The 27,175-nt window shown below is 36.7% G+C and overlaps 1 protein-coding gene across 3 annotated transcripts in view; it reads right to left on the reverse strand.

The window, feature by feature from the left end:
- ATAD2B (ATPase family AAA domain containing 2B) overlaps positions 1-17,805 on the reverse strand; it is a 65,616-nt gene extending 47,811 nt beyond the window's left edge. For 2 of the 3 annotated variants that reach the window (XM_015622346.2, XM_015622345.2), the window contains exons 1-12: positions 17,671-17,805; positions 12,629-12,783; positions 11,131-11,177; positions 9,952-10,105; positions 7,792-7,894; positions 7,141-7,249; positions 5,853-5,969; positions 4,802-4,877; positions 2,881-2,979; positions 1,824-1,935; positions 1,275-1,390; positions 312-486 (exon numbers count right to left, since the gene is read on the reverse strand). In XM_015622346.2, the coding sequence (XP_015477832.2) occupies positions 312-486; positions 1,275-1,390; positions 1,824-1,935; positions 2,881-2,979; positions 4,802-4,877; positions 5,853-5,969; positions 7,141-7,249; positions 7,792-7,894; positions 9,952-10,105; positions 11,131-11,177; positions 12,629-12,783; positions 17,671-17,790 (1,383 nt within the window). In that variant the 5' untranslated portion in view covers positions 17,791-17,805. Of the gene's footprint in view, positions 1-311; positions 487-1,274; positions 1,391-1,823; positions 1,936-2,880; positions 2,980-4,801; positions 4,878-5,852; positions 5,970-7,140; positions 7,250-7,791; positions 7,895-8,292; positions 8,481-9,951; positions 10,106-11,130; positions 11,178-12,628; positions 12,784-17,670 lie in introns of those variants that run through there. The other variant, XM_033513080.1, reaches the window with a different exon arrangement.
- Between the last annotated feature and the right edge of the window lie 9,370 nt (positions 17,806-27,175).

Below are 27,175 nucleotides of genomic sequence, written 5' to 3' on the forward strand. Positions count from 1 at the left end.
CATTTATCTTCAACATGCCAGTAAAACTCAAACACACTGACTGATATTTTTTTCCTCAAGTTTTACCCAAACTACTTTGCTTCATTAACAGACAAATCAAGAGACTTCTTTCTCTAATTTTCCAGAGAAAGCAATGCTGACTAGTCAGCATTCCTCCATTCTTTTCATCTAAATATGCCATTTAGTAAAATCCTCCTTAATAAATTAAAATGTACAGTTATTTAGTTTCAATTGCAAATACCTTTGTCTACCTGAACCACAAAACACAACATACAGAGAAATTATACGAAAAAAATGTATTTTCTTCTAACCTGATCAAAAAGGAGTCGAAGCTGACGTTCAGATTCACCAACCCACTTACTGAGACAGTCTGCTCCTTTCCTCATAAAGAAAGCCACCTTTTTGTCTCCTTGACTGCATTCATTAGCTAGAGCTCTAGCTACCAAGGTTTTACCTGTTCCAGGAGGACCATAGAATAAACAGCCCCTGAAGATAAATGGATCAACACAGTCACAAACTTATTTTACATCTCCTAAAAACTCCAAGTCAAATTTTATAATGAAGACAGGGAGCCTGGAGAAGAATGACTTAAGATCTCATAGTATTATTATTTTTTAGTAGTATTGTATCATTAACATGTTGTAGTATTAATGACTTCATAAAATCTAAGTTTGTTTTATGTTTTCAAATCAGTAAAACTTTGATTTGTAAAGAACATTAATCAAAGGCATACTAAGTTTCCAAAGGATTCTTTTACATTAAATACCACCTCCTCAAGTATTAGATTTTAGGTAATACCTTAACCAATGTTTGTTACTTCTTATAAATTAAGTAATTAAGTGACAAAAATATTCCAAATTTTTCGATTGACTTAGACACCATGTACCCATTTAAATCACATAACAAGATGCCTCATTAATTAATCTTAAAATCCCAGTCTAATAATATTGAGAGAAACATCAGCATTTTGCTTGATCTAGTAAAATATTTAATAACATAATGGGAAAGAAAGGCAAGGTACTACTAAATAAAACACATGAGAATTCTTTCTTTAACCAAATCACAAAGTTTACCTTTCTACCACAAGAAAAATACACTAGGTTTTTTTAACTCTTCATCCTGCCTCTTACATATTCTGACAGACAAGTAGGGTAGCAAACATGTAAATCTATTTGAACTGTAAAACACTTCAGGGAAAGAATCAACCCCCTATGCATTTTCAATTCCACAGAGCTTAATAAAAAAAATGAAACAGTAAGAGTAAATACACCTACCTTGGTGGCTGAATTTTGAATTTTTCAAATATTTCTGGATAGAGAAGAGGAAACACTACCATTTCCTTAAGTGCAAGGATATGATGGCTCAATCCCCCTATACTATCAAAACACACCTTAGGGGAAAAAAACAAAACAAAACATACTAAGTTTATATTGTAGCAGCTTTCCACAAAAACACCTTTATTATAATATGTTTAAAAATGCATTAGAATAAAAATTGATTGCATTGATCAACAGGATTTCCCTGAATTTTGAAAGTGTGAAAGAAACAGTTGAGAAAGTCAACTCTTGGCTGCTCATATGAGGCTTATGTGGTTTGCAAGTTAACTGTGCCTGGACATCTATGGAGACCCAGCCTAAGTCCCAGAAAAAATGATTTGTATTCCAAAGGAATAAGTATGCAAAAGCTTTGATAACAATAAAATAAAATATAAAAAACACCATTGAGCTTTTTATGAATTTACTTCAACATCAGTAAGAGGCAGTGGAGAATTCTGCTTACATGTAATTGAGGGAAGGCAGATAAAAAGCTCTGACAAAACCTACCGATTTATCAACAATCATCGGGTCAACGTCAGCCAAACTCGCCCCAACTTTCACACGTTCTCGAAGTATTCCACTAGCTAAGTCTTCTGCTCTGAAGTTCAAAGGCAGGCACCTGTTCAATAACAAACAAACACCAAATAAATACTGTTCTGCTTTCATTGTTTGGAGGTGAAGAAACAAGAGATTAAATGCCTCCTACTACATAAAGAGATAACCTTCGCAGATTGGTAAACAAAACTAGTATTTTTTGTGGCAATTACGGTTATATATCTGGAAGCTCCTTAACATAAAGTTAGTTTTATGCATCCATACACATATTTCAATCTGAAGAACTAGGCCAGACAGATTATTTTGATTAAACACAGAAAAAAAAATATTTCCTTCCTTTAAGGCCCTACAAAGATATTATATCAGGCCAACTACATAGTTAAGGGAGGAAGAAAGGTACTAGTAAGACACAGGTGAAACTCAGAACTACACTTCTGGTCATTGTACATTGCTTGAATTCCTTGTGATGGAAAAGGGAACGACGTGGCAGACAGGAAGAGATGGACAAAAGATGAGAAACCTCTTTTTCCCTGCAGAATTCTCCTTTACCTAGCTATCAGTGAATAAACTTACTTACAGATCTTCCACTTTTAGATTACTGCTAAATACATCTAAGGTCAAAAAAATGTACATTGGGTGTGTAGAATGCATGAACTCTTACACAAGAGGAAGAGGGAAGAGCTGGGAGTACTGAATTAACTGAATTAACTAGGACCAAATTACCCCAATGATGTTTTAACCAGCAGGAGGTGTTTTTTGTAATCCAACTGAATCAAACAGCTACTCTTGTATTTCTATCTTTTTATCACTATTATTATTAATTATGTACTCATAAGACTCTAAAACTTGTATTAATATATAACCAGCATTCCTCCTAAACCACATCTGCAGGTAATTACAGACAAAATCAGAAGTCTGCAGAGCTCATAAAACATTATAAACTAGTTCTGGTTGTTTTCTGATAAATAATAAAATCAAATCATTCTTAAGACCAAGGATGCTTAGATACCTATTTCTTGCTCTGGCTATGCTTTTAGATTTTCTTCTTTCAAAACGTTCTTCATCTGAAGATGTTGTATCACTGCTGTGAATGGCATGCTTCTTTCTCCTATTGAAGTGGCAAAACAAACAGAAAACTCAGTCTTTTCTTTGCAGCAGAATAGCATGTTTTCTATAAAAATGAAACTGAAATGGCAAGTACAGTACTGTTCAGGTTTGAGAGGCATGCAAATTCTAGATTCATCAAGTATACCAAAAGAATCTGAGAGGGGAACAACAGCTTTTACTGCCACATTGATTATCCTGTTTCAACATGAACATTACTAGGACAGCAGAGCCCCATAACATGTGCGTAACAGTCCATGATACCTTATCAATGTGATTTGAATGTTAATAATAATATTAATATATTATTAATATAACAGTCAATAAGCTGCAATTGTGGTTTGGAAAACTACCAACCACTTTAGCCACCTCTAACATAACAGATATACCAATGTCTCCTTAATAGTTTGATGTTTTCCTTTAAATATTCTTTGAAAAAATTCTATACTTCACAAAGTATATAATCTCTTTTTATGAGGTTATTAATTCTGAATTGCAGAACAGGCTCTCAAAACACCTGTATTTCTGATCTGAATCCAAGTAAAATTACTATCCAAAGTCTGAATGAACCATTTCTTATTTTAGTATGACAGTATTCACAAAACTGAGTACTTCAGAAATGTCAGAGAATGTACATTAGATCCTGTGTACAAAAAGGTGTTGAATTTGATATCAGTTTGAAATATTCAGCACTTTTTTGCATGAAGAAGTTGGTTATTAGTAAAAAGTCTTGGATTTTAAGTGAATATAGTGAGCTGCATTATTTGCATGAAATTGTTAGTGCACTGAATTAACTAATTTTTGCCAATGGATAACATGGTCTATCAGTTTTTCTGTTCAATGACCAAAAATGAGATACATTTCAAAATATATCAAAGACAGTATCAAGCAATTGGGAAGACTTCTTATGACAGTGCCCTGACAAGAAGGGATAAAATATGTAACATGCAGGCTAAAAGTAAAGGGATAATAACTTTCACACTCTTCACGTATGAATAGTAAGTACAAGTACAAATCCAGAGATTACCCAAAAAATTTTCATATGCTCTTCAAGGAAAAAAATAACTCTTATCTGCATTACAAAGAAACTTTAGAATCCTAAGATTCAGCTATTGCTTTATTTACTTTATATATTTTCACTACAGCATTAAAATATCATATATATTTTCACTGAGCAACAAGAAAAGAGTTTCAGATATGACTAGTATTCATTTACTTGGATTCTGTTCATGGACAGATTTGTCTTTTTGAAGCTTGAGTAAGTTTATTTTTTTTAAGAATGTTTTAAACTGTAATCTCATCTGTTTTGTTACATAAAGCCTACCGACAGTTTCCAAGACAACTTGGTACACTCCAGACTTCTTTGACACAAAACATAAGAGTCAAAAATTATGCTTACTAAATATTTTATTAAATTGTTGATAATTCTTGGATGAAATCTGAACTGAAAGAAAACAAAAACATTAACCTGCTTTGCTGAGTTTTGTAGAACAGAAAGGGGATATTTGTTAAACTGATGCACTGGATTTAAATATTAAATATATAGCCTTATAGAGAAACCTATAGTGTGCCATGCAGAATTCTTTCCAGTACTTGTAGCACACCTGTTCCCATTCTGTTTAGCACAAAGCTTCTAGTGGTTTTAGACAGTGCCATGACACTCCTGTCTGGATGCTGATCAGGGTCTGAACTTAGGATACAATTCAAGACTCACCCACATGCCTGAATGAACTGTGCAACTCACTCAAGAATGGTTTGAACATCAAAACCTATCAGAATGTACTAAAGGAAAGCGAACATCCACACACTGAAAGACTGACATTTACCTGATATGGCTTCTTCTTGCAGGAGATCTGTGAATATCAAACAGCGCGTTTTCTCTCTTTTTTTGATGAGCTGGAACTGTAACGTCAATTACAAAAGAAAAATAAACTAATCTAAGTGCAGTAAAGAAGTGCTGCATTATCAATTTTCATCAATAAGGTTATCACTTGTTTCTCAGGGGGCTTTGTCACTATCACTGTACTTGGCTTGATGCAGGCACAGAAATTCCATCCTCACCCTCCTCAAATAATCAGAGCTGTGTTTGAGTTTATCTGCAGAACATTATACTCCATACAGAAACCTCTTCATAGCTGATAATATGGGATGTCTTGAAATTTCTCTGAACAAATAAACCACAGCAGTTCTCTATAAGAGAAATTGTATTCTATGATCCCCTGACATGCGGAAATGGTTCAAAGCCACATCAGGGAAAACTCAGACTTGACAGGAAGAAACATTTCTTTACTGAGAGAGTGGTCCAACACTGCAACAGACTTCCTAAAGAAGTGGTTGATGCCCCAAGCTTGTCATAAGAGGCATTTGGGCACTGACCTGAATAACATGCTTTTCGTCAGCCCTGAAGCGGCCAGGCTGTTGAACTTTATGAACACTGTAGATTCCTTCCAACTGAAATACTTCAGATTTCTCATTTGTGATAACTGCTGCTATGCCATTTATCCACAGTTATGAATTAGGCTTACCACTCAAGAAGAGAAGCAGGCATAGCAGTAACTATTTTTTCTATGTAATCACCTAATTTATTAGATTGCTACTTGCCAAGAATTTCTTGACCTAAACCACATTTACCCCCGACCCTGAGCACAGCCAGGGCAGCACCTGCAGAGTTCAATGAGGCAGCAATGCTGCCACCACTGACAAACTGACAGACTGGTTCTCAGCAGTCCCATCCACGTGGTGACCCACAACAGGATGGAAATCACACAGCGCTGCACCCCTGTTACTCTGTCAGGACTGAGAAGTAGCTGTGCAACTATTCCCTCCCCACATCCATGGATGGTATTCCTGCAGGTCAAGCACTGTCTGGTTCCTCACCTATTGGAGGGGCCTGGTATCTCTCAACAGTTTTTCTCTGTCTGAGATTATATGGCCGATCATTTTCTTCCCCCTCAGCTTCTTCTACTTCTATATCTCCATCTTCTTCCTGAGACTCTGTTGGAGGGTAAAAATATTTTCAGAACACTTCCACCTCACATCAGAGCTAAATTCATCCTAAAAAATTAACATTTTAATGGTCACTGAGAATTACTGCCCATTTATTAATTGACGCTAAATGGCAAATCACTGGAAATTTGAAGACCATGATAAATCTAAAGCACATTGTCAAATTTCCTTCTAGTTTTTTACACAAGATTCTGGAAAGGCAAAAGAAGGAAGAATAAATGCATTCAAAAGAGCTTTAGTTGTAAAATACTTCAAATATCACTTCTACACACTGTATTTTTTCTTCAATAAGTATCCTTCTAATTAAGGATAATGCCTTTCTTCTCTTTTCCCATATGAGCCTCAATAAATCAAATATTTGACACAGCATGAAAATAAGTACAACTTTATGATTCACAGTACCATTTTTACACAAAGCAAAGAACACAGAAATACACTTTATATACTTTATGTATAAAGGTACAACCTAGGCCCATCTGTTAACAGGATCAGAATTTCCATCTGTGGATATGTGAACTAGGACTGCATTCTTATTCACTGGGACAAACCATACCTTCCACAGCAGTTTTAGTTAAAAACTGAGATGCAGTATGCTGAAACCTGTACAGACGACCTTAAGTTTAAGTCTGATTTTTAAGGAGGCCAAGCATGATGCTCATCAGGCCATCAAAGTTAGGCACAATCCCTTCTCTCTGGGTAATTTTTGAACCCATTGACCAGTTTCATTCAAATTTTTAAAGGAAAGTAGAATTTCAAATACAGCTGTGCACCTACAAGCCTTCTAAAATGTCAATGGACAGAAAACAGACTTTAATTAATACCTGCCCCCAAAGGAAGGATGCAGGCCTAACTATTACAAATTCTTTCTGGTAATTGCCACTCAGCACGTGAGAAACATCAAGTCAGTTAGAACACACACAGTTGTAGAGTACACTCATTACATCCTGACTTCCACCACAGGATTGTTACAGGGAATGTTAAGGAAAGCTCCAATTACTTAGTGTTAAAAAAACAGAAGGAAGGAAATGCACTATACAGACATTTAGAAACCAGTCTTTGTTCTGCTTTCTGTAGTCCCATATATTGCTATCTTATGGGAAAGAGAACTTTATTTTTTAAGTATTTTGGACAAGCCCCCACAATTTTTTACCACCCATACCTTCTTCCTCCCCTTCTGTGGACACTTCATGGTGGTTCTGAATCCCATAGCTATTTCTCCTCAGTGATTTCCTCCTTCTTTTCACTCGAGAATACATATCCATGTTTTCCTGGAATAAAATTCACATGCACTCCCATCAGTACTGTCCTATGTCACTCAGTAGTAGTCCCAGTGCATTAAGTAATGCTCCACACAATCCTCAGCCCTCAAGTGTTTTTTCCAGTAGAGCTCTCCATAGGTATACTACAAAAGCAGTCTCATTTAATAGATGCTAAAGTAAAGCTCTCAGACAGTATCTAGTCCATCTAATGCAGAGTAACATTAGTATCAAGTTTTCATGAAAAAAGCAGATGACAGTTGCTGGTCCTGCTTCCAGGCTACCAGAGTATGCTTCAAGCCAAAGAACCACCACAACACATCATGAGAGCATGACAATGAATTATCAATAAAGAAAACAATGTAAAGCATATCCACTAATTTAGTTCTGAATTTTAGATTATCATGGTTTAGTTTATCATGTTTTTTAATGTTACCCACTGAAGAAAATCACAAACCTTTAGACAGAGCTACAACAAATGTATGGTGTTTGCAAAAACAGACAAGTTTTGCTGTGATATAACTTTTCCAAGATCTCAGAAACTCTGCACTTACAAATTCTGTATCTGTCCACATCCGCAGCCGTTCTACTTCCCCAGATCGCCTGTTCCTCCTGATGTTAATATTATCCATTTCCTGTAGGACAGCTTCAGCAGTACTAAAATATATGCAACAGTTAACACACACAAAACATCAGTCTGAAAACAGTAACATGCAGAACATTAGACATAGCATTCAACATCTTAAGTTGTCTATCAATTAGCTACAAACCTAACCATACTAAAACTGAAAGGCTATAAACTAAGAAGTATGTAAAAGAAGAAATCCTGATGCTATGAAAATTTGGGGTTCAAATTAGACAGTATTTTAAAAAACTTTTTTAAAGAATTTGGCTCAGTATAAATTGTAGCATATAAATTTGCAACTGCTGAGACATTAGATTAGGCATCATGTAAGATTAAATTTGCAAAAGGAAGTAAAGATTTTCACCTATAATAATTACAATAATGGGAATGCAATTAATGCCTCCACTCCATAAGCTTTACTGTGTCTTACCCTGGCCCAAAAAGACACTAGAACATAAAGGATTTTCTTTTTGCTAAACCAGTAACATCTAGAATCTCATCATTCAGTATTTGAATACTCACTACCATTTCTCATCTACTATTTAGTCAGCATTTTCATTATCTGGAGTATTTGTAAACAGCTGTCAAAACAGCAGTAGTATATAAGTGATAACCCTGGCCAAGACGCTTCACTGCTCAAGCAAAAGAACAGCACAGTATTAGCCAGGTCAACTCAATTATTTGGCCACCTGTCCTGAAGACCATGTTATTACTCTCCATGGCAATTAGAGTAGCTTTCAACAGGAATTCCACTATATTTGTATAATAGTTGTAAGACAGAAACCTTCGATTCCTTTTTTTCATGCTGTTTAAAACTAAATCTAAAGGGTGAAAGACTGCCTAGAAGACAGTGGAAGTTCTGGTGACATAAGTCAATAAAGTCACGCTTTTATTATGAGAGTTCCTCTGCATTTGAAACAATTCTTCCAAAATACCTGTCATGTGTGACAGAACTATTTAAAGTAAAATCATTTGCAGTTTGCTACCAAAGAAAATAGGGTTGGAAGGGACCTGGAAAAGCCTACATGCTCTGCCAGGTGAGAACACTCTGCAGAATGCCTAAATCATTCCTGACAGACTTCTGTCTAACCTGCTCTTAAAAACCTCCAATGATTATGGGACACACTTTTATCAGTATAAGCTCATATACAGACTTCAGTACCATGATTTTATCAAATTACAACCTTCATGGTAGACTTTTTCCTACTGTTGATAAGGAGAGAGAGATTCAACTGCAACTAGAAAAATAAATGTAACTCAATATAAGTTTGCAAAGTGATACTAAGTAGTTACTGAGTAAGTTAAAATAGAAAATTAATAAAAGATTAAACAGAATACATTTAAAAATAAATATCATACTTGACAATTAAATGTTTATGTTTAAATCATTTTCCAGCACTGGAGAAAGCAGTCTCTCACAGATATGACAGCTAAAACCTGTTTTACAGGTGGGAAGATCAGGACATATTAAGCAACCTGCCCAGAGCTACAGAGAAATAGTATTTCAAAAAAAAGCATTTCTGGCTCCCATTCCTATGCTCAGACCAGACCATGCCTCCCTGTCTGACCTACTTTGTCTGCACAGTAAATGTCAAAAAGTGACACCCACCCTATGTGAATTTTTAACAAATGGTAAAAAACAAAAACAAAAGAAAGCTACAAACTTCTGATATATTATGATCAAAATCATACAAGCAAAATCTAGAAAGCTTCCAAATACTGCTGCTAATCACCAATTTACATGACATTTAAAGTATCACTACATAAACAGGTTACCAAGAAACAAACTAGGGTGTGGATTTACAGCACATCAGGCACTCTGCAGTAACTGCCAACATACAGCTTCATCCAGGTGTAAACACAGAGTAACTTACTCCTCAATGAAAGCCTGGGAAGTTACTTTGCATTTAGAACATGGATACCATGGCAGTCACAGCACAGATGCAGCTGTAACTCAAACCACAGTCTAGCTTGTCTCAATGCATCCCCACAGTAAAACACAGACATGGCACTGGAACACAGGGGTTTCTAATTTTAAAAATCATTAAGTTTTGTGTTTTGTGAATACAACTGTAGTATCCCCACATACCTGTTTACTAGCTGATCAAACAATAAACTCTGATTCAAAGTTTCAAATCTGTTTTTCCTGGACCGACAACTTTTTCTGACTTCTATATCTCCGTTTATGCAAGCATGGTCCCCATCTCCCTTTTTTTCCCCTCGAAGGGGGTGGCTTTTGAGAGCTAAGAGAAATTTGTATTACTACTTCAAAATGCAGGAAACAACATTTTCACAAACAAGAATTAATAAGAGAATACTTAGCAAGGACAATAAACCAAAAGTTATTAAGCACAGTATGAACTGAAGAACTGTATTTAATGCCTATCAAAGTTATTTTAAAAGTTATTTTTGCATATTCAAGATTATTTCCTTAGATAATTATCTTACTTTATTATTAAAATTTGGCATTCAATTAAGCATTCAATATTTTTAAGTTAACATCAATACTCACTACCATAAAAAAGCATACTTGGCCCACAGCTTCAATTCTTAATCTTTCAAATATAGTATCAAAAGGTCAGATACAACATATTGACTTCACAAGCAGATCTATACCAGCTACTCTGTACAGTGCCAAACAAAGAGATCCTACTGCTAATTGTCCCTCAGGCATCACAATAAATAATAAAATACTAAATATGCTTAATGAAATAACACTTACATAGAGTCAACACAAAATTAAACAAGACAGAACTGATGAAAAAGGGACATAAAAGACAAAGTGGTTCTAGCTGAGAGAAGCAATGAAATGGCAAGTTTGTAAGGTACAAGCTTTTAGGAAGACTGTTCAAGGTAGCAGGAGCTGCAGACAAGGCAGGTCTCTCTAAAGCAATAGAGTTAAGTAATGTTAAGAACCACAGAAGGCCAAATTTCAGATGAGCAAAGAGACTAAGTAAATTAAAGAGACCAACTGAGAGAGGAAGGCCAAAATTAGTTCATAACAGTAATTTGGGAATTAAGGAAAACATCAAGATCATGGCCAAGAGGTCTGAATTGAGAAAAGAAATGGATTTTCATCTAAAAATATTCCCCATATCCACAGAGAGTATCCAATAAGGCAACAGGAGAAAACTGAGCAGTAACTTTTCTGGTCAAAACGGTCAAAGGAATCAGTGAAGTTATCAAAAACATATGCCACTGAAAATCACTGACATAAAACTGTTTAATGTAAAAGCTAATACAAAAAGTTTTGCTACAATTCACTTACATAAGCTACGTCCATTTGGTAGTGTAGCACCAGGCTGAGAAGTTAACCTAGGAGACAATTAAACACACAAATAACATTACCTTTATTTAGCCAAGCAAAAGGCATAGAGTGAAAATAGAATTTTGACTGTAAAATGCTCCATGATACTCTGATTTCAAACCCTTTGCAAGACATACCCTTGGAAGAATCTGCTTCATGCCCAAGACCTTAGTAAGGACAAAACTGCTCAATACCAATTATATGAACCCCCCCAACCAAGCATGTCTTTGATCAAATTCACTAATCTTCCTTCATGCTCTCATCCTGTTAATTCTGTCAAATTTCAGAACAGAACCTTGGTATAGCTCTCCAAATGCAACCTTGGATTTCAACACCTTAGATAAACCAGTAGAAGTAACAGAACTTTTAGGAAACTTTTAGTGACTCAAGACCACTGTTAAGCACAGTGCTTTGGATTTTGGCAGAAACAACATAAAACTTCAGATGCAAAGCCATGTTGCAGTGGGTTCTAAAAGAGAAACAATATGATTTTAAGTACCCTGGCCAAATTTCATTTGACACAACGGTCTAAATTCTCCCAGCTGCATTCAGTATTTATTTTTGTACATGGACATTTCTAGGAGATCCAGTACAAGTCTACTGTTATAAACAAAAGAAATAGAAGGTGCAACGAGTTCCCAATGACCATGGTACATTAATATGCTAGTTTTAATTAATTCTGTTTTAAAAGAGAAAAATTAACATAAGTAGAGGTCTACTTTGAGATTTACAAAGCCATTAAGCAAACTTCATCCTAGCAGTTGACAGCGCAGTAGTGATTTAGAGTCACTCTTACATACAAATCATTGCAAGAACGATTTTGATATGTACATAAATATGAAATACATATCTACAGAAGAATCAGTATTAACTGAAAGTTCATGGATCAGGAAGATTCTGTGTACACTGCCTCACAGTTACCTGTAATCATGTGAGGAACCTTATGAACACAAGGATGGTTTGTAAAATACTATTAGAGTTATAAAATAAAATTAATTACTTCTGCTTCAAGTTATAAAAATGTGGCAGGACTGAGGCTATATTCAGTAAAAATTTACTTAGTAGGCTGAACAACAATACAAATAAACTTGACCATTACCCATTCTCCAAAGACGGTAACACATATTCCCTAATTAAAATGTCATGTCTTCTTACAGCTTGAGTACATAAAGATACCAATTACATTACTAAATTTGGATGCATCAAAAATCTAAAATTCATACTGCATATCAAATAAAATTACTTTATATTTTCTGCACAAATATGCATAGAAAGGAAACAGAAATGAGAACACTGATGCAACCCACATTCCTGGGGTCTTAAACTGAAGAAAACTGTGTTAAAATAACATGCTTCAGAAGTACACTCCTAAGTTGCAGCTGACTGCAGAAACAGCCTAAGTGGGATAACAGCACAGAAAAAATTGGTTGGAGTTCCTTCTTCTCTTGGCACCAATTACCTGGACTGTCCAGTTGAGATGCTCCATTCCTCTCGCTGCCCAGTACTGCGTGATTTTGATTTGTCTTTGCACACAGGATCAGCATGTTTTGAGGTACGTTTGGCAGGAGGAGATATGTGGCTATCACTCAAACTAGCATCACTACCTTCATCTTTCTGAAAAGGAAAAAAAAGCATCAGATCATACTTAATTGGCTCATTTGCAGATATCCTTACAGAGAAAGAGTAAAGTTCTGCTCAGTAAGTAAGTAAGGAAAGTCTCTGTTAAACTCTTAGTGATCAACCTGTGTGAAATATTAAAAGTGTTTATTCTGAAAACATTACCAGAAGCTATGAAAATATTTAATTTCAAATATTAGACTTCCATAGTAGTTTTCCTGTATTTCTAAACAAGTACTGCTTCTATAACCCACTGTATTTTTTATATCATACATGACACTGCTATTATCACCTTACTTGCAAAAGAGCTAGTAACACCATAAAGAGGGAAAAGGATTGTGGAAAATTAAGATACTTAAAAGCACAGCAATTATTTATTCCACTGATGATGTCTTTATCTTTAAAACACTCGAACAAACACTCTTCCTTCTTGTAAGAGTTTTCCAGTACCTTGTTCTACCCCTCAAACTGTCCAACACTGTGCATTAACAGCATTATGCACAGTAACCATATTACTCTTAACACCTTTTAAGCACCTAAAGAGTACCAAAAGGGGATTTTTTTCCATTGCACTTATCACAGGTTAACAGAGACAAAAACTCAAAGATAGTACCAAGGGATTACTTCAAAGCTGTAGACAAGAAATGGACAGACACCCAACTTCAGAGGATCTACTTCTATTTTGGTGAACTACCACAACAAACCATAAAACCAGGATTCTATTAGCTACAAAATTAACCTCATCAAAACAGTCTTGATGTCACCCAGTGGGCAAACCTCACGAAGTTCAAGAAGTCCAAATGCAATGTCCTGCACCTGGGTCCGGGCAATCCCAAGCATAAATACAGGCTGGGTGGAAAATGGATGGATGGAGAACAGCACAGAGAAGAAAGATTTGGAGGTGTTGCTTGACAAGAAGGTCTTCACAATGTGCTCTTGCAGCCCAGAAAGCCAAGTGTCCTGGGCTGCATCAGCAGGAAAAAGGCAACAGGTCAAGGGAGGGGACTCCTCCCCACTCCTGAGATCCCATCTGGAGTCCTGTATCCAGCTCTGGGACCCACAACCTATGAAGGACATGGGCCTGTTGAAGTGAGTCCACAGAAGGTCATGAAGATAATCCAAGGACTGAAGCAGCTCTGCTGTGGAGACAGGCTGAGAGAATTGGGGTTGTTCATCTTTGAGAAGGCTTCAGGAAGATCTTATGGAACCTGCCAGTAACTAAAGGGGCTCTAAGAGAGCTGGAAAGGGACATTTTAACAAGGGCGTGTATTGACAAGAGAAGGGGGAAAGTTTTAAACTGACAGATGGCAAGTTCAGGTTCGATATTAGGAAGAAATTCTTCCCTGTGAGGGTGGTGAGACACTGGCACAGGCTGCCCAAAGAAGCTGTGGCTGCCCCATCCCTAAAAGTGTTCAAGGGAACATAACAGGTTGGACAGGGTTTTGAGAAACTTGGGATAGTGGAAGGTATCCCTGCCCATGGAAAAGTTTTCGAACTAGATTATCTTTAAGGTTACTTCCAACCCAAACCATTCTATGATTCTATGAGTAAAAAACTAAATATCTTTATTGCAAAAATAGAGAACCAATTTTCAAATACTAATGTCCAGGAATTGTCAGTAAGAATTTGAACTATGACAAAGAAATAATTTTACTTAAACACAAGGAGATGTTTAAGTACAGAAGTCCCATTTGTTCACCAGGTTTAGTAACAACAACCTGATTTGTACTCCAGATAATTCAACATCATGTGTCATGTACTTAAGAAAACTAAAAAAAGAAAAGGCTTGTTTTTTAAGAAAGGAAGAGAGACTATGACAGCACAGTAATTAGAAAGTGAAATCTAAATGTATGGGTGCAGTTTGACTATACAGCTCAGCACCACTGTGACACAAGGGGAGCCCATGCACTCCCTTGCCTGACTACACAGCATTGCTCCAACCTCCTTGGATCTTCTTCCAATGTCTATCTGATCCACCCATAAACCAGACCAGCTCACTAAAGCTTCAAAAGCTCACTTTCCTTCTGTTAGATTAACTTCCTAACTTGTCAGTGATCTTAATTATCTCACTGAGGGATCAGACATTAACAAAAAATAATAACTACCACCACTCTCTTAAATACAAAACACCTGCACCCTGCATAGCACTGTAAAATAAATGGGCAGCACCCAGCTGTTTTCCATAACACTCTGAAACTACAAAATACCAACTTTTTACAAAATGTTAATAGCCTGTATATTCTGAACACTCTAAGTATTTGTGCATATACTTTTTGCTTTATTCAGCCATCAGTTTACCTGTAGACTTAAATACAACCCTGCTTAGGTCAATTTTAGTAACTACTTTCCGAAACTACGCAAGCTCCCCTGTGAAGGATGGAAGCAGAGTTTCAAGGTAAGCCACAGAACCAGTTTGAAACCGGCTAAGCAAGACAGAGAAAATGAAACCAGGAAAGATGAAGCAGCATGTAACAAAGCTTTACAAGGAGTAACATTAAAGCGATTTGCCAGCAGTGAAATTAGTAATGCACAGGTTCCTGTATTCCATCTCCACCCCTTTCCATGCAAAAAGCCAAACTCCTCTGAGTCTCCTCCTATCATCACCTTTCTCTGAATTTCCTCCAGTGCCTTGCCTATGGTCCCAAGTCTCAAGTTCAGCTAGGATCTTATCCTGTCAGCTGGAAGTTAAAACAAAATACCAGCAATGGAGACAAATTCTACTGTTTTAGGTTCCCTCTGGTACAAATATTCACAAAATTCATAAAAGTTACACAAAAAGAGTATCTTTGAGATCTCTAATGCTGTCAAATGAATGTATACTGGCAAATAGCTTCAGAAACTGGAAGAGCAGGCTGTCAGTGTGACCACATGTGCAATCAGTTCCTTGCAGCTGCCTAAGGAACCAGACTAGCAATTAAGGGCTTTATTTAATTAGGTTATTCTTTGTTCAGGCTATTATTTTCAGCTGAGCTTCACTTGTCTGCATATTAACTCCATGCACAAATTCAGCAAGTACAAAGCAAGTTAAAATTTAAGATGCTCAAGTCCAAACACTAACCTGTTAAGACTACATGCTGCATAAGACACACTAACACAGAAAATGTTTTACCATGAATACTGACAAAGCTTCTAGAAAGTTGAAATCACTGAAATTTTAAATATATTACAAAGAATCCAAGCTCCATTTTCCAGTTAACAGACAATCTTAAAAATTCAAGCTCTAGGGAATCAAATCAGACTACTATCCAGAACCTTCACTACCCACAGTAAAACACAGAGATAGAGTTTTCATAACACTCAAGAGATTATCCGAACTGGGATATGCTAGAACAAGAAAGGAAATTAATTTCAATTTGGGAAGCCTTTACAGAGAGCAGTCTATCCACTGCTTCCTCCCATTTATAGCTAAACAGGTCTAATGATTCCACAGCACTCAACTTGCTCCCTCAAGGAACTGGGTCTCAAACCATTTATACCTTTAATGATTAAAAATAGCACTTCAGTTCCAACCCAGAAACTTATTACTTCAGAGTAGATATCATGAAAATGTTCTGGGACTAGAAAGATATGATACAAGCATCAAACTTAAAAATTAAGAAATTAATAATGCAATTGAAGAAGTAGAAACCAATGCACTGAACTCAAAGCTCCTAATGAAACACTGGCACTGAAGCAAACGCACTCACATGCTGAGAGAATGCAGAGAATATGAATTAATAAAATCTTAATCATGTCAGAAATTGCCTTCAAGCACACCAAAGCAACAAAGAAAAAGCAAGCACAGAAGAATCAAAAAAATGACTTTATGTAGTGTCAGAAGGTACAAAGAAAGAAACAAAATTTAGTGCAACTGCATTGATCCAACAGAAAAGACAGACCCAGCAAAGTCCAGCTGTGGTCCAGAACAACCAGAACCACCTCCTACAGAAAGCACTCTTGCTAATAAGGCGTAAGGAAATAACTGGCATTAACAGGATACCATCCATGGTCTAGACTGGCAAAACACAATCTTCATTATCCTTGGATTCAAGAGTAAAATGGAATGTGAGCTGAATGAATACCACAAAACAGCTGTTGAACTAAGATTCAATTTAGGCAGAGGCAGTGAGGCAAACTGGTAACACACCTTCACTGAAGGCACTTGAACAATGATACTGATACATCTAGAAACAAAAGCTAAAATTAATAATAAAGCAAGAAAACATATTTTTACACAGAAAGTTGTGTATTATCTCTATGCTTTCTCTGCTTGGTATGAAATGGAGAAACACTGTTTAATACCCATCTATGAGCAAGCTACAAATACACTAGTATACATTATTACCTGTAGTCACTTCTCTATCCATCCCTAAATTTCAAAACACTAATTTGATACTAACAGAGCTTTATTTAAAACATGTAGAGTACTTAAGTTTTGGAAAACACAAACTATAAACCAATTAATGAAACTGACCTTTTCCTTCTCAATTTATCCTCTTAGAACAGTGACTACACCATTACAGTCTTTCAGCAGGACTGAAGAACACACATAGCAGGGGAGTACTCACTGACAATGCCTTCAGGTGTATCACAGGAACCAGTTAAAGTATAACATCTGATTAATTCCTAAGTTAAAATACAAAGGTTACTTATAGCATCTTTGAAGTGGAGAGGGTACGGGGATTTTGTTTCTTCTGTTCTTTAAGTTGAATCTCCTGGCCAACACAATAACCGAAGAACTCTTCACTATACTGCTGGTCTGAACATCCCAAAATAATCCTAATCCAGTAGTCTTGGACACAGAGGATGAATACAAACCATCTCTACCACTGGCATCTCCAAGCATGTGAACACAAGTTCACCGAGTTCTCAAGAGATTTTATAACATTCAAACCACAACCACACCTTGCAATTTCTGAAGAAGACTCCGTCTGGTTTGCCACAGGTTAGTCTGTACTCAGACACAGGCATGCAGACATGAATATCTGAGCTATCCACCATGGTCAGACTTGCTGTCCTCGCCATACGGTTTGTGGGGCACACCCTGCTGAGCGTCTGCCACACCCTGAACACTCGCACCACTGCTCACTGCTCCTCACTCAGGCAACTTTTCAACCCACTCTCTTGAACGCTGCAGCAGCTGTTTTTTCTATAGCCTCTTCCCATGTCTAAGACATAAAATTAATGCACTGATATTCAATCTTCAGCTAAACAATCCTATTTCCCTGTATTTTGTTACATGCACAAACAGCTTTTCTTTATAACACAATAAACAAGCACAAAAGACCCTGAAAGTTACTTTCTCTTAAAATAGCAAAATAAACATTTTTCAAAAAATCTGTTTCAGCCACAGGTTTTCAAAAATGTCTGCTTCTAACTTTAGTTAAATCCTAGCTTCTAATATACATAAATGTAACTTTTTCCACTTCACTTGACTCTCTGAAAAGACAATCATTTCAGATAGGTCTCAATCTTGATAATTTTTACTGACTATGGAGGAACTAAATCTAGGTCCCCTGGTTATTTCTAACTTTCTATTCTTTAATTTAAAATACATCTTTTGATTAACAACACATCTTCTTGGATGTCCCAGAATATTAATCTGGATTCTTATTTTAAAAAACACATGTGAAAACAACTGGTCTGCCTTTTCTCCTACCAGTTCATGCAAACTTCTTGAAATAGGCTGTCCATTAAAAGACCTAAAAGACTCATGGTTATTTAGTACATTTAATAAGCTTTTGTATTCTACAGTATAAAAAGATAAAATTACCTTTAAAAAGTAAAACAGTTATTCATGGAAAAAAATGTGACTGTGTCCCAATACCCCAATTAGTTACGCTTATGTTTCATCCTTGCCCTCATATAACTATTCAGTTAACAACTTGCCTTTGCTGAAATGGCAACATATTTCAAACACCAATAAAATACACCAAAAACATTGTCTAGCTGTCTGTCTAGTGATTCTGGAAAAACCACTTGTTCCTTTGTTTCTGCAAAGGCAAAAAATGTGGATTAAAACATTAACTCCTAAAATTTAATTGCATTAAAGATCTGTGTTAAGATCTATTGATGAGAGTCAGATAAAAGCTAGGTTTTACTAGCATTAAGCTAATACATTTTTGGGCTAGGCATCCTAAACAATTTTTAAAAATCAGAAGGCTTCACAATCTCTTTAAGATATTTTAAGTTCTATTTGGTTCCAAATTCTACTTACCAGATCAACAAATTTTCTTATTACTGTGATCATGTCATCTGACCAGAACCTAATAAATCCCTTCAAATCCTATTTCCTTTATTTTATTTTTTTTTAATTCACCACTTTGCTTTATAGCTTCTTCGCCGAAAAGATGGGGGAAAAAATAAAAAAAAATAAAATAAATTTTAAAAAAAATTAAAACTCCCCTTATGCTTGGTACAAATGTTCAGTAGCTGAAACGCTCTCATGATCATGCATGATCATGCTCAAACCAGGCACCACACCTTGACTTATGCATCCACACTATGTCCTAATTTCAGGATGACACACCACACTCTACCCACTCTCTCCAGCACCAACACATCCTCACTAGCTCCTCTCTTCCCCACCTCAACCCACATTTTCCTGGCAAATGCCTTCAGCCCCTCATGTAGGGGAGAACTGGCTGACTGCTTAGTAGGAAGAGGTAAGACCTGATACACTTGTCTGGGAAAAGAAAGTAACATGACTGAACTTGAGATTGAGCATAATACAGCAGACTGTATTTGTGATGGTATACAACATACTGCTGAAGGCTGAACGTCTATCTTTGTGTCCCAAAAATCTAGTGTAAAAGCACTTTTACTTCAAAGCTAGATCGGATGGGGCTCTGAGCAACTCCTTGTGGATGGAGTCCCTGCCTATGGCAGGGGGTTGGGAAGAGATGATCTTCAACATCCCTTCCAAACTCTAACCATTCTACCTCAGCCTTCAATTAAGAGAATCTAAGAGATAAATGTATTTGGATTAGAGTAAATTAACTACATTAGTGAGAATTCCAAGTTTCATGAAGGCCCTGATGCATTAACCTTGCTGACAGCTTGAAAGAAGAAGTCAGTTTAAAAGAACACATCTCCTGGTTGCAGTTTTCTAATTTCCACTTGTTTGCACACAGACATTTATCAAACATTGGCTCTCCACAGGTGTTAAGGAAAAATAATGTTCATGCTTAAGTGCTTGATGATCTTGGAATAAACAACTATTAACGATGTATTTCATTAGTGGTAATGATAGTAAAGAATGCCTCAATTGCAGGATGATCTGAATCCTTTTAACATTCAGCTCCTGTATTTTTTTTCAGTGAACAATGTTCATGTCAATAATAGCCATTAAGAACAAAAAGAATACCATCATCTAGACTTTTTCAGAACAGCAAATTCTTCCCCATTCATTCAGATTAAAACAAACTAACGTATTTCTTGCACTGGAAAATCTGCTTTATTATTTTAACAGATTTCCATTTTATTTCCTGGAACTCTTCAACCCTAGAATTCAGGTAATTTATTAAATGTGAAAGCTTGAGAAAAGTTAAAAGTTTACAAGTTACAAATAAAAGCACTGTTAACTGGGGATTTTCACACCTGCAACTATCCCCTCTGTTACAGAAAAAGACACCTGTTTGTATCCACAGTGAATGAGTGCCTGTCAACAGCTTCAGTGTGGCACACAAAAAACTCTTGCAATCTACAGGTTACTTGGTTCATGAATGAAAGGGAGAGTGACCTACAGAGCAGCCTCTGCCAAACTGTGACAGAGGCCATAACTAGTGAGCTGAGGTTTATCCTCCCATCGTCAGCAGCCTGCTCCAAGCATTTCCACCACAAGCACTCCTCCTCTCTTCTCTGGGCCTTCACCAAAATTAGGATGATACTATGATATTTCAGCTGATAATCAAATCAGAAGGATGGAGGGGAGGCAAGGGAAAGCCAGAGGATGTGGAGAAGAGGATTGGTTTCAGCTGGACCAGAAACGCGATCCTGATCTAGCTGATCAAATGGCCTGGCAAGCATTAATATTGGCAAGTCTGTTGTTTTCACAACTGCAGAGTTCACAGCCAGAGCTCACAGCACATGTGAAATCACACACCTGCAGAAGAGCAAGTCCACTGAGAAGAGTTCTCTACTTGCTGTATGGAGTCCACACCTCACTTAGAAGTTTTTCTAGTAGATCCACTTAAGGGAAGTTTCTAAAACCACTGATCCTCTTTATTTAATACTGAAGGAATACTAGAAGCAATACATTTTTAGTCAGAACTATATTAACCAGTTCTGTGACTTTCTAAACTCTGTTAACAAAGACTCTTAAAACAGAAATTTTATTTATGTAATGAATTGAGAATCAAGAATTATTATAATTCTGATGTGGAAAAGATGAAAACGTTCAAATGTTTTTTCCTACCCTCAGTCCTCAAAAATCCATCTTGTTTATGTTTAACAGCCACATCCTAAACAAAGCGTACAGGACATGGTCTCCTTTAATACTACTATAAACCTAAATAAAGAAGCAGAATTATCTAAATTAGCAAAGAGGAGAAGAGAGGGAGAAGCCGTGAACCAGACTCTTCCCCAAGGCTTGGACACGACCAGGAAATAGACTCAGTGAACTAAGCAAAGAAGTGTCTGTAGCAAGGGAAAGTAGGAAGGTGGCCCTCTGTATGGATAAAAAATAGGATTTTAAAACACTTCTGCACCCCTAGCTACAATGCACTTGAAGACAGTATTTTCAAAAAAGAAAAAAATTGTGTACAATTGTGAAAGAAATCTTAAGATTAATGTACTGGATTTTAACTCATAATAAAAACAAAATTTGAAGCCTTAATGACAATCAGAGAAATACTAAAGGATAGTTACTAAGTACTTGGAATGAAGGATTGCTGAAGCACAGCAACAAATTTCACTGCAAGTAATCTCTTCCACGTGTAGAAAATGAACAGCTTCTTCATTTCAGGTTATTTAAATAGCTTGGCTCAACTATTTATCCATTGAAAATGAAGGAGCTGACTGGAGGCTGGAGAAAAGCAAAATGCCCTCTTCCCAAATTATGAAAGCAACCGAACCAAAGCATCTGCTCCAAGTACAACTGGATACAAACGTTCTATCAAAGCTTTATGTTAGTTAGGCCATCAACAGACATTACTAGAAGCATAAAGGTAAAACCACAAAATTCAGTACAGGCTACAAGAACTATGGAACTTGAAGAGGCTTCTAAGTTCTGTATTTCTAGTAGGAGAATTAAAGCTGCCTGCTTCCATACCTAGTTCAAGTTAGGAGTTGAAGCTATTATAGCACACATGTACACAGTGCAAAATGAAAATGCTTACAGAAGATTACACATTAATCTTACAACTGGTTGAAAAGTTGCCTGTTTTAGTAAATATCAAGCAAAAAGAAACTAAATTTATTCAGAAAAAGAATCCAAGCACGTATAAATGCAAACCAGCACTTGAACAATTTAAAGCTAAATTAATGGTTAAAATAAACCATGAAAATCCCATCAAAGGTAATGAAGACAATATTTCAAGAGTGAAATCAGACTGAAATATTGTTTAGAAAAACCAGCAAAGCATGAAGTGTACACAAAAAAAAGGAGAAAAACATATTGTCAGCTCCCTTTGCAATAAATGGGTCCATGAGTGATATTACCCACAGAAAAAGTAATCCATTACAGCTAAAATATCTAATAAATAATCAGCAATCTTTCAATGGGTCAGAGCTACAAAACAGTACACAAAATTCACAGCAATGAAAGCTTCAGCTCACTGATGCCTACTTGCTGCATGCTTCAGTTTAAGATGGGTTTTATAAAGTTTTATAAAGAAATCATTCAAATCATCTTTAGATTGGAATTAAAACTTTTCCACAGAATAGCAAACATTCAACAATTTAGGGCAGTATGTGCAAAACCATACCACATGCAACTGAAACTGCAGGGGGATGGAGGTGACCAGAATATAATTACCTGAGCTAATTATCTTGCATAACCCCAAGCTGTATACAACTCTTGCAAAATTGTCCTGGGCTGTCTCACAGCCATGGGTCAAACCTTTTGTATAAAGTTCAGACAGAGACAGTAGTTGGAGAAGCAGCTTTTATTAATATTACTCTGGGACAAGCCCAATATTCAGAGGAAGCAATGCAGCACATGAAACATCAACACCATTTCCTGAGTACTCTTCAGAGGTCTTATCCATTCACTGGATTAGCCCTTAGATTGCTTCCTCTGAAGGTCCTAGAACAGCATGACAGCAAGGACAGCCAGCTTCTAACAGGATGCACCCCTGCCTCCCAAAACAAAGCACGGACACTTCAGGTGTCCTGACTTCTGAGAGTGGCCCAGACTGATCTGGCAGGATATGTAAGAATTCAAACTCAGCCCTTCAGAACCACAAAAGGATCAAAATGCCAGCTGTATGGTATTTTGACAGAACCTTGAACTAAGACTGCTTCCAACAATTGCTCCATTTCCCACTGGTCACAGCTGTATTAACACCATACAGCCAAGGAATGGCCTGCACAACTCATTTTAGAACACTTATTTTTCCCTGCTAAATCCCAAAAGAGCAGCAGACCACTAAACCAGAAAGAACCCAAGATTTTATTACACACTGAAAAGATGAGCTTTCCTGGGAATCTTTCTTTAAATTAAATAGTTTGGAATAATTTCACAAGGCTTTGTATTTCAGGACGTATTTCAAAGAACTGTAAAAGCATTAGCCTCAGCACCTTCATTGATGCTACTGCAAACTCGAACACAAAGGCAATGCAGTTCTTTAAAATACAGATATTGGACAGAAGCTTTTTTCTTGAAGAGCTTTACGTGCAGGTGGCCAGCAAGTGTCATTTATCCAGCATAAGGAGGAAAACCTAACTTTTTCTATAGCTTGATTCTAAACACCAGAGCACCCAGAACACCTTGAGATACTTTGCACAGACAATAAAGAAAATATGCAAATCAGAGTCCTTCATAAAGGAAAATTTGATTTTTAGAAAGCTCTATTGATTATCTTTAAAACCTGTAATTTAAGAGAAATCATAATAAGTTTTTCATTTTCTATGCTTTCAACCTATTTCTGTTTTCAACACCTGACCATTAAAGGCTTTTCAAAGAGTAAAATGTAGCAACAAGTTTATGCTATAAAAGCTGCATTATGACCCAGAAATCAGAAAACACTTCTATTGCTACAGACTGAGAAACTACAGTGAGAGACACTGAAACATGCTGGCATCACAGGGCACAGAAATGCTGTTTGGCTCTCTACCTTTCCACACTCCAGCACCCGATGTCACTCCTGCAGCCCCCGATTGCTCCCATTAGCAATTAAGTACAATGGAGAGCTCTAAGCTGCACCGCGCAAGGTTGGCAGCACTACTTTTAGCGAGGATCATGTGTTACAATTATCACCGTGCCCTCAAGTAGCTTTTAAGGCACTGCTAATGCTTTCTTGGCTAATTAAATTAAGCTAACCTTGTATACATTTCTGAAATGCCTAACTAGTACACTGACATGATTTAAGAGTGTTTATTACACAATAAATTCTTGATCAACACTTTTGATTTGTGCTTTGAGAGGACTAAGAAAAATCATTTCAGCTGCCAAAGAAGTGTTACCAGCAATCACAACTCAGTGTCTGAAAACATCAGACATAAGTAGATATAAACTGCAAATTTAACCACTTATGGTCACAGGTTCCTCAATTTTTTCATAGTGTGAATGAAATCCACTGAACCCATATGCCCTGTGTTAAAATTCTATGTCTCTGTAGATTTTGATGAGCTTTTCTTGTCAGAATACTTTAATAAAAAGCTAGAACAATTCGCAAATTTTAATGCGCAGAAGAAAAAAAAAATCTGTATTTTTATACATATATGTGTAGTTTGTATAACAATAGAATATATATTTATGTAAGCATAGCTTCAAGATCTACTAGTGTGTAAATCAATCCTGGAAACAGGAAGAAAACAAAGCCCAGTTTTTCCGTTCTGTACCCTCTCTATGCACTCTGCTATGACATCATCTCAGACAATAAACTTCTTGGCTCCTTGATCCATTTAGTGAGGGATTTTGTTCATTTTAATCTGGCTTCTGGTCAGCAGACAGACACACACGTATTCATCTCCATCACTGACTGCGTGGTCGCCAATCAATAATTCAAACCAGTTTACTTTTCAAAGCCTGATGTCATTGCTTTCTCCAAGCTGAGCAAGTACTACTGAGGGAATACACTGAACATGATAAAGGCATTTAGACTATTACAGTCCATTTCCACAAAATGAGTGTTGTGTCCTGATTCAGATCAAACAAAAGAAGACATTATTCGCATATAACAGCGTAATATTGAAGCAGAAGATGAGAAACTTAAGTTCTTGGGAAAGGAGAGAGTCAAGCCTATCTTTATAAATATATGCAAAAACCTCTAACAAATGGAAAAAAACTAACAAAACAAAACAATCCACAAAAAAAGTCTATCAGAAAAAGATAAATTTTTATGTGGAAAAAGGAAGAAGGAAATAGGAAATAGATACAGAAGAGGAAGAAGGTAAGTCCCATCCTCTCACTTGGTCCACTCAGCATCTTTCAGGAGGCCATTAGGTTACTAACTCAGTTTTTGTTGCTAATAAGGAACAGACAGATGATTCTTTAAAAGATATTCTGAAAGGTGGCTACAAACATTCCCACTGAAGAGCATTTCTCAGGGAGTCAAGGTGAAAGCTCCATGCAAGAAAATTAAGTCACACACTGCAAACAAGAAACATCTCATCACTGCCAGAGCTTCAAACTCTAGCTGCCCATTAACCCGATTAACTGCTGGTAGTAAGGCTGATTTTCTGATGTGACACCCAAAAGATTTTGAAAGGACAAACTGTTCCAGTCAACTGCAAAAACAAAAACAAAACAACAAAAAACATACAACTGCATGAAGACGATCCCAGCACGCTTTCTGAACACAGCCTCACTATCTGTCTCCCGACAGTCGCTTCCAAAAGCAAAGGCTTTGTCTCCCTATTGCTATACTTATTCATGTCCTAATCACTGAGATCCTTCTCTGGCACTACTTCAAGAAGATTCAGAAGCTCAGAAAGACGCTGTATTGCTGACAGTACTTACATCTGAAGAATAAAAAGAGTTATACAAAAACAATTTTAAAATACAGTGAGATATACATATTTTATAAAACACACTGGATGGGGGAAGAAAGAAAAAAAACCCTCTTGAATAACTTCTGCTCATATTTGGCAATTACATCTTAAATGGAAAGAAAAAATCCACCTCAAACATATGAGATGTGTTGTGAAGTGAAACAAGTTCATTCCCATACACCAAAATTTACATTTAACTTTAGAAGAAATGCTCCTTTAGAAATGTGGTAAATATCTTCAGAAGTATTTACAATATTTTACACAATCTCCTTTCCTTACACCATGACAATAACATAATTTGAACATTTTAATGATCTGTAGTAAAAAAAAAACACTGTTCATGAATTAGAAATATTTGGAAAGAAGTCCAAGATAGTTTTCTTAGCAGGAGTAAACTCCCTGAGAAGTAAGCCAGTAAGGGTTACTTCAAACTTTGCTTCACAAACCACAAGACCCATGATATGAATAAACAGAAACTGCACACTGGAACAAGCAGAACAGCTTTTTACAACCATGGTGTTGCATCCCCAGGAGTCCACTGAAATTAAACAAGGAAGAAATAGGGAACAAGGAAAAGTAAGATGGGGGAAGGGAAGAACTGTGAAGTATGAAAGAACTGTAAGAGAGGCATAGAAGGTACAGGATATCTCATCAGTGATTTGTATTTGACTTAGTATTTTATGGATGGATGTAGTAAAAGGTTTTGTGAGAATTCCAGGTGACATCCTTCTGATCTGCCTCAGTCTGCTGCTGTTTTCTTACTCAGCTAAATAACTTTCTCCTTTGCACGGCAGGGACGTGGTCAGTTGGTGTGGGACTGTCAAACACACAGACCCTCAAATTTCACTTCCGTATTTGCATTGCTTTTATAATACACACGCAAATAAGACAACAATCAATAGTAGTTAAAATATTTAAAGCAATACGTGAAGTTTCATCAACCAAAGAAAAAGTCCTGCCTACAATTCCTCCTGTGGGAGGCATTTCTTCACAGAAAGGATCATTAAACATTGGGAACGGGCTTCCCAGGGAGGTGGTGGAGACACGGTCCCTGGAGCTGTTTAAGGGAAGACTGGATGTGGCACTCAGTACCATGGTCTGGTTGACAAGGTGGTGATCGGTCATAGGTCGGACTCGATGATCTCAGAGGTCTTTGGCAACCTCATTGATTCTGTGATTCTTCGATAATTAAAAACAAAAAATGCAGGTTTTGACAACAGAGCTGTTTAGAGACAACGAAGAAAGGAGACCCTCG

Source organism: Parus major, chromosome 3 (genome assembly GCF_001522545.3).
Source record: "Parus major isolate Abel chromosome 3, Parus_major1.1, whole genome shotgun sequence".
Taxonomy (NCBI): Eukaryota; Metazoa; Chordata; class Aves; order Passeriformes; family Paridae; genus Parus; species Parus major.